The 8,323-nt window shown below is 56.3% G+C and overlaps 1 protein-coding gene across 1 annotated transcript; it reads left to right on the top strand.

Annotated features, from left to right (window-relative positions):
• The first annotated feature begins 453 nt into the window (after window positions 1–453).
• LOC120748226 (serine/threonine-protein kinase pim-1-like) lies at window positions 454–7,571 on the top strand. The gene is made up of 10 exons (XM_040054338.2): window positions 454–461; window positions 1,824–2,070; window positions 2,201–2,251; window positions 2,457–2,823; window positions 3,472–3,648; window positions 3,895–4,043; window positions 4,277–5,143; window positions 5,429–5,588; window positions 5,769–5,882; window positions 6,302–7,571. The coding sequence occupies exons 1-6, from the start codon at window positions 454–456 to the stop codon at window positions 3,999–4,001; spliced, it is 957 nt and encodes a 318-aa protein (XP_039910272.1). The 3' UTR covers window positions 4,002–4,043; window positions 4,277–5,143; window positions 5,429–5,588; window positions 5,769–5,882; window positions 6,302–7,571.
• The last annotated feature ends 752 nt before the right edge of the window (window positions 7,572–8,323 follow it).

Raw genomic sequence — 8,323 nt, forward strand, 5'->3', positions numbered from 1 at the left:
CACAGAGATCATGTGACAAACAGCAGGGTTTATTGTTCAGAGCCCCCTTTTTAAGGGGTTTCAAGTTGTTGGGCTGGGACAACTGATTGGTTGGGGTCTCTGCATGGCCCAGCTCCCTGGCTAATGATATGTCTGTTGTCAGGGTTGAATGGCATTGGCTGGGGTGCTCTGTTTCAGTATAAATCTATCCTATCATTGCTCCCCAGGGACTTGTTCACTTCTCTTCTAGAATGAACTAGATGAGCCCAATTGCATTTCTTATTTATGGCCAAATTTATATGTCCAGCTACAGACCAGCTGTGCTGTGACACAGCTTGTTCTGGTGCTGATCATGAACTGATTGTGCTCTTGATTTACAGCACCACAGGAGATGCAGAATGATGCAAACTGAACACAGAAACAAACTGCCTCTGTCAGCCCATTTTCATGGTCTAGGTCACTTTCTAGGTGTCCATGGAGATGTGGGAATGATTATCACACTACTCTCCATTTCTGGCTGCAGGCTCTTAGAGATTCTTTCTCTGAATTCAGCCAGGGTTGTATTCCCTAGCAGCCTCCTGGGAGCACCTCCTTTTTCTCTTAGGTTAGAACAGAAACAATGAAAACATCACCAATGGCACAGCTCCCCAGCCCAGCAGGAAAAGAAAGGACAAGTTGTCAAGGTCTCCAACATTTGACCTGCTTTGCTGCAAAAGCTGTGCTGCACACACAGTGTGTAAAGGCAAGAGAAGCTGCACCTGGTGGCACATCTTGTGACAGGAGCTCAACCTTGTTTTTCACAAAAGGTTCTTGAAAAAAACAGACAGGACTGTGGAGGGAATTCTTGGAAAACTGAAACAGCTTTCCAGAAGTGAAATGAAAATGGAAAGGAACAATCCAAGATGTTCTCCTCCATTTATTTCTCTGCTCCCCTTTTCCACCTTGCACTACATCTCCATCCCATTAATTCCAAATGGATCTCACCTCCAAGATCAATGACTTTGCAAGTTTTACACACTGTGAAATACCACGAGCTACACACAGTTTGCCTTCCCCTGGTTTTGCTGGAAAGCAATGCTGGAGACACAAGTGCAGGGCTTGGGGCTGGTACAAATCCTACAGGCAGGGAATGTGCCCCGATAGTGTTTGACCCTCAGCAGGGACAATGCACAGCAGCAAGCAGGGGGATTCCTGTGCCCTTGTGCAGGAGTCAAGACTCTGGGTCTCGTCTCAAGACAGCAAAGTTCCCGTGTTTGGACAGACTCAGGGGCTGTCCCCGGGGCGCGCGGGGCTCGGCCATGGGACACGGGGGCAACGGACACACGAACACGCGGACGAACGGCCCTGGCGCTTCAGTTGCAGCGGCAGCGGCAGCAGCGGTAGCAGCGGCGGTAGCAGCGGCAGCACAGGATCCATTTGATCTTCGCTTCCTTGTTTCTCCTCTCCCTCTCCCGCGGTCCCACAGCCTCTCCCGGCTTCCCCTGCCCAGTGTCCCCCTCCTTTCCCGGTCTCCCTCTCCCCAGGCCGGGCCGGGCCATGCCCCCGGCCCGCCCCCGGCCCCGGGCGGGGCTGCCCCGGCCCCGGCCCCGGCCCCGGGCGTCCCGCCGCCGTCTCGCCTTGGCCCGGCTCTGGCCGTACTGGCGGTGGCGCTGCTGGGCCGGCATTAGCGCCAGGGGCTGCGGCGGCATCGCCATCCTTTGGCTGCGCCTGTGCCGAGCCCTGCCCTGAGCCCGGCGCCCAGCCCGGCCCCGGCCCCTCCCGGCGCCCGCGGAGGACACACACGGCGCGGCCGCTCTCGCCGCCTCCTGTGCGGATTCCCCGGCTCGGGCTCCTCCGCTCGGCAGCGCGGCCGCCGGCCCCGAGCCAGCGGCGTCCCGTTCGAAAGAGCGAACGCCTGCGGATGCCGGGGCCGGGCCGCTGGAGAGGCGCTCGGGGGCCGTTGCTGGCCCCGGGCCGAGCGCTGACAGCCGCGTCTCGCCGGCAGGGAAGGCGCAGGACGCCCTGCAGGAGCGGTACCGAGTGGGTTCGCTGCTCGGGCGCGGCGGCTTCGGCCGCGTCTTCGCGGCCACGCGGCTCTCGGACGGCGCCCCGGTGAGCGGCGGGGCCGGCGACGGGCGCAGGAGGGAGGCGGTGGAGGAGGAGGAGGGGGCGGAGGAGAAGGAGGATGGGGCTTGGCAGGGCGGGCGGCGAGCTCAGCCTGCTGCTCCCCTTGGCTTTGCAGGTGGCCATTAAAAGGGTGCCACGGAACCGCATCCGGCGCTGGGGCGAGCTGGTGAGTGAACGGGGGCCAGCGGGAGAAGCCGGGGCGTGCCGGGCGGGGATGAGCCGAGGCCCGGCAGGGTGGGAGCCGCCAGGACGCCTGGAGAGGGAGCGGGCGTGGGGCCAGCGGAGGACGCAGAGCATCCCGAGCTGAGTGAGGTCTTCCCGACCCCTGGCACGGCATCAGCCCCACTGACAGCATCGTGCTCCTCCCGCAGCCCAACGGCACCAGCGCACCAGTGGAGATCGTGCTGCTGGAAAAGGTGTCCACTGGCTTCCCTGGCGTCATCCAGCTGCTGGAGTGGCTTGAGCTCCCCAACAGCATTGTGATGGTGCTGGAGCGCCCGGAGCGGTGTCAGGACCTCCAGCATTTTATTCGAGCTCGGGGCTTCCTGACGGAGCAGGTGGCACGGGAGCTGTTCTGCCAGGTCCTGGAAGCCGTGCAGCACTGCACCAGCTGTGGAGTCTTTCACAGGGACATCAAGCCAGAGAACATCCTGGTTGACCTGGCCACCGGGCAGGCCAAGCTGATTGACTTTGGCTGTGGCACCTACCTTCAAGAGACAGCCTACACTGAGTTTGCAGGTGAGCCCAGGCAGTGGTGTGCTTCTGGTCCCAGCATGTCATGGCCCAAGATCTCATGGCCCAACCTGGGTGTGGCAGTGGGGATTCTCCCATTTGCTGGCAGTCACAGGAGGGAGTCTTCAGCCGAGTTGCTTTTGAGCAGGGGTGGGTGGGGGGCCAGCTTCCAGCCCTGCTGGCAGCCTTTGCCCACCACTCTGCCCAGGACTGGTGCTGGGGCTGGGGCAGCCAGCCTGACAAAAACACCTGTGAGTGGTGGGAGCAGAGAAGGGGGGCCAGAACCAGTGCACCAGCCGGTTTGGTGTGCAGGCGAGAAAGGGCTCTGACTGCTGCCCTTGCCTTGTTTGCCCTGGCTCCATAATGTTTTTGGGGCGGTGCAGGCAGGGAGGATGAGGGGACGGGTTTTCCCCAGCACTGAGTTGATTATTTTTTGCATGTCATGGTCAGGCCTTGCCAAGGCTTCCGCTGCCCTCTTCCAACACCAGCGGCTTCTTTTCCAAGCCTGAGTTTGTACACAAGTCCCAGGTGCTGGTGAGAGGGCAGCGGGTCACCCTGTGTGCCACTGGTGCAGCCCCCGCACACCCAGGGACGCTGGGGCCAGGCTCTGGGAGCAGCAGCATCCCCCTGATGGACTCCACCTGTATTCCATAGGAACACCATCCTACAGCCCCCCGGAATGGAGCCAGTTTGGGTGGTACCATGGCGAGGCAGCAACCGTCTGGACCCTGGGCATCCTGCTGCACCAGATGGTGTGCGGAAAGCACCCTTTCAGGAGGGGCTGGAACAGGAGCTATGGCCAGCTCCCGCTGCCACAGCGGCTCTCTCATGGTGAATCCTCATCTCTGGGCACGGGGGAATACCAATGTTGGGAGACAGCAGTGGGCTCATGAGCATCCCGCTCTGGCAGCTGCTGAGGAGGTGGCACATGCCCTGCTCTCCTGCTCTCCTCCAAAACAGGGAGCTGATGGGAAAGTTTAGGCACAGCTCTGAGCACATGCAGCATGGCCTGGGCATGGGAATAGTGGGACAGGAGCCTTTTCCAACTGACCGGTGGCTTCTGGTTTCTCTCCCCAGACTGTCAAGTTCTCATCAGGTGGTGTTTATCCCCGCACTCCTTGGACAGGCCCTCACTAGAAGACCTTTTGTGTGAACCTTGGGTGCAGGATATTCATCTGCCCTAGAAGAAGGGAGAGAGCCACGTGCACACTTTGATCCAGGCACTGGTAAGTTACAGGTGCACACGTGCCCTGGCAATCAGAAGCAAAGCAGCCCAGACTTTTTGTCCTGCCCCATAGCACTGCGCAGGGCTCATGGGATGGGCACCCGCAGCCCTTGTGCTGGAGCTGAGCTGCTCTTCCCAGCACTGGTGGCCGCCATCCAGGCTGCTTTGGCTTGTCCTGGTTCACTGACAGCTGGGGCCGTGGGCAGAACACTGAGAGCCTGGTCTCACCCCCAGGGAAGAAGGAGCCCCTGGAGAAGCTGTACCAGGTGGGCTTGCTGCTGCTGGAGACCTGGAGGATGACAGCAAGGATGAGAACCTCTTCCTGCACCTGGCCACCGACAGCTGAAGATGCCGGACTTGGATTCTGGCACTTTCTTCAAAGCCGGGCTCCACAGCGAATTTGCAGATGAGTGCACACCCGGGTGGATGCTCCCAGATTTGGGCATTGCTCAGCCTGGCCAGGAACCAAAGGTTCCCCCCTTTGCTGGGGTGGATGCAACTGATCCTTCAGTTGGCTGCCTTGCTGCTTTTTGGCAGGGCTGGGGAGATGGGCTGGGCTGGTTACCAAATGGGAGTTGGCTCCTGGCCCTGCCAACAGCCCCCACCACGCACCGTGCCCCAGGCTGGGGCTGGGGCTGGGGCAGCCAGCCCAACACAAACAAACGCCCATGGCGGGGGCAGAGGTGGGTCTCCAGAACCTGTCCATGGGCGGCTCTGCTTTGCAGGCAAGGAAGGGCTTGGGCTGCTCCACTGCCCTTGGTTGCTTTGGGATCTTTCTGGGGGCAGTGCAGGGGGGATGGGAGAGAACATGGGCTTCCCTCTCACCCGTGGGTGGGTTTTTCCCCAGCATGTAGGGGTTGGGCCTTTCTCAAGCCCCTGACAGATACAAGATCTTTTACCATTTTTCTTGTTTCCCCTTTTTGTCTGTCATCAATTTTCAGTAGTTTGTTGTTTGTTTTTCTAAAGGAAGTGTTCTAGGTAGTGTCCGGTCTGGATCGGGAAGTGCTTGGGAGCAGCTGTGGCGTGGATGGGCCGTGCCCTTGGGGAAGGCTGAGGACATCGTTTGGGAGCAGCTTTTCTTGAGGCAGCAGATGGCGTGAGGTGGGTCCATGTCTTCTTGGCATGGGTGGGATAAGGGATTTTGGGAGCTGGCAGTGAGCACAGGAGCATCCTGCTCTGGGCAGCTGCTGAGGGGCTGGATGTGCCGTGGCTGGCTGCAGTGTGGGCACATGTCCTGCCCTCCTGCTCTGCTCCCAAGGGCAGCAATGATGGGCAGCTTTGGGCACCGCTCTGAGCACGGCCAGCATGGCCTGGGCACTGCGGGCGCTTGGGACAAGGGCACAGAGCCTTCAGCTGACGGGCGCTTTCTGGTTTCTCTCCTTGCAGCCGGGCTCTGCGGATGCTGAGGCTGCTCTGGGCTCTGCCAGGGCTCTGCTGGGCTCAGCCCTGGGCACGGCTGGGCTCGCTCTGCCCTCACATTGCTCTGACAGCTTTGCACCAGACGAGCCCTTTCCAAGCACAGCGCCTGAGCTTTCTGCTTTTGCAGGTGAGTGAGACTCTCCTGCAGGCCAGGGGATTGCAGTTAGGGACCCACATGCAACTGGCAAGAAGCCAGAAGCTGCACAGTCCCAGCTGAACTCCTGTATCTCCACAGGATGTTTTGTCTGTCCCATTCTTCATTCCCTTGGCGTTGCAATTGTGCAATTGCACTTTCTTCCTCCTCTAGAAGTGCCACGAGTGGGCGAAACCTGGCGAGTGGGCCGTGTTCCTGAGACAGTGCTGTCTGGAGTTAATGGCTGAAGAATTGCCCTTCTGCACTTGTAAACCAGAGCAAAAAGCTGTAAGTGGGACTTTGTGTCCTTTAGAAAGCCCTGACAATTTCAAAGGGAATGTGCAGCTCATTGACAGGGTGAGAAGGAAGGTCATCTTCTGAAGGATTGGGGGTTTGACAGAGTTTAGATTCCCAGTCCTGCTTGGACCTGGGAGGGCACAAGCAATTTCCTATTGCTTCAAGCACAATTTAAAACAACAATGGTGGAAACAAACCCCAGAATCTTTAAAAAAGGCTGCTGAGGTCAGTAAGATGGATCCATGTCCTCAGCACATTCACAAAGTAAATAGCTGGGTTCTCTTTTTCAAACAATCAGTTACCTCTTAATCCAAAGTTACAGAAGATATTCCACTGAAAACTTGGGGTTTGATATTATCTTTCACATTTTATGTATTTTTTTTCTTTTTTTTTTCTTTTTTATGAAACAGATAACGTTTTATAAAAGGAATGTCCTTTGCTGCTGGTTCCCATGTGGAGCAGCTCCCTTCCCGCTGGCTGAGCTGCTCAGGGAGAGCTTGGCAGCTGCTGGCCCTGCAGGGCTGAGGCTTTTCCCCGTTGCTGAGCACAGACTGATGGAACAGCACTGCTGAACATGAGGACACCCAGAGGGAGCAGAAGCAGCTGCCTTTGTCCACCTGAAGCTCCAAGGCCCAAACTCTGAGCACACAGGGCTGGAAGAGACTGGCAGGCTCCCTGTTTGCTGTGCTGCCCCACTTGTGCCCGGCCCAGCTCTGCGTGAGGCTGAGGGAGAACAAGGGGCAGCTCCCTGCCAGCCCCAGCCCAGGGACCCCTCCGGCCCCAGGGCTTGGGGCACTGTCAGCACCCGCTGCTCCAGCCACCGCTTCTGCTGGCCCTGACAGCAACAAGCAAATTGTGGCTGATCCCCAGGGAGCAGCAGCAGTGCCTGGATCTGATCCCTCACTCTGGCGCAGGGCTGGACAAAGGACCCCCACAGCAGCAGCAGCACATGGAGCTGACTTTCAGCACAGCCCCTGCCACTGTTCCCTCCCGTGTGCACTGGTGTCACAGCAGCCTGAGGCACCTGGGAGCCCTCAGGGCCAGCAGGGACTTGAGATGGCAGCCCTGGGCTCCTGGAGGTTGTGCAAGGAACAGAGGTGGGGGCTCCTTCTCCACCTAGAGCTTCCAGATGGAAAAGGCTGCTGTGAGCAGGCAGCTCCAAGGGCAGAGAAAGGAGGGTCTGGACCTCTGGATCTGTGCCAGTTCAGCATTGCTGAGCCTCCCCTTTTGTGCTCCTTTCCTGCTTTGAACTGGAGTAAATTACACTGATTCCTTCAGGTGCTGTGTGTGTCTTTGGTGCTGACCCTGCCCACTGATTAAACAACACTGGCACAGTCTGGCCAGATCACACCAAAATGTCTCTTTTTCAATGTAAATGTGAGGATTCCGTCCCCTCCAAAATTCTGAGATGGGAACACCTTCTTTAGTGGTCACTGGCTCTGGAGTGGACTGAGGTCTGAGCACTCTGCAAGCCATGGGGGAGTCACTCCAAAGAAGCTGAAGCACTGGATGTATTAAAATGCATCCGGGAATTGCATATGGAGAAAGGAAAAGAACTTGTGGGTTTGGAAGAAAAAGCTGAATTTTGTTTAAGAGCACATTGGAAACAGCACTAACAGAAGGAACGATTCTTGTTGGAACCCTCCCACAAGGAGTGACAGAAGAAGGTTTTAATCTTGAGCTCAGATGCATTTGTGCCAGTGTATTAATGTATTAAATAACTATATACATATTTATAATACACTTAGACATTTATATGTATATTATATATTTATATATCTAGAGAAATATATGTCTATATATATGTCTATATATCTATAAATCTTTCTGTATCAATATCTATATATCTGTATCTCCATATAAAATAATAATAATGTGAAGTAGTGCTGACAATACTGATTTGATAACTTTGGCTGCTCAAGGATGTTACACTAAATATCCTACAGAAAAGCATTGGCCAGACCCAAAGGTCAGTGGTAAATTTTGTGAAATTGTATACAATGAAAAAAGGAGGAAGGGAAGAGATTGGCTGTTTTTAGAGGGTTTGCTGATAGTGTGATGCAGAATGCTTTGTCTGTTACAATGAAAAATGCAGTAATGAAGGCTGCTGGGTTTTTCATATCTCAGACAATCCCCAAGCTGCAGGATTGGTTGAATGGATGAAGGGGTTGTTAAAAGAGCAGTTGAAATAATGAGGAGCTGGGAACCTGTCCCAATGGAGAACCCATCTCCCAGATGTGCTCCATACCCTTAACAATGGGCCCACTGGGGAAATGGAAACCCCCTGGATGTGCAGGGCTGCACCCAGTTTGCAAATGCAGCCATGGACAGTGAGCCTTTGACTTCCTGGGAAATTGTTCTGGGTGTGATGGCTCCTGACAGGGCCACCCCAGAGGCTGCAGGGCCGGACCTTCATGCATTAGAATTGATTG

The sequence above is a fragment of the Hirundo rustica genome, unplaced genomic scaffold, assembly GCF_015227805.2.
Source record: "Hirundo rustica isolate bHirRus1 unplaced genomic scaffold, bHirRus1.pri.v3 scaffold_98_arrow_ctg1, whole genome shotgun sequence".
Taxonomy (NCBI): domain Eukaryota; kingdom Metazoa; phylum Chordata; class Aves; order Passeriformes; family Hirundinidae; genus Hirundo; species Hirundo rustica.

Coding starts and splice junctions, on each gene's coding strand:
- LOC120748226 (XM_040054338.2), top strand. Junction 2,071..2,200: donor GGCTCTCGGACGGCGCCCCG/GTGAGCGGCGGG, acceptor TTGGCTTTGCAG/GTGGCCATTAAAAGGGTGCC. Junction 2,252..2,456: donor TCCGGCGCTGGGGCGAGCTG/GTGAGTGAACGG, acceptor CTCCTCCCGCAG/CCCAACGGCACCAGCGCACC.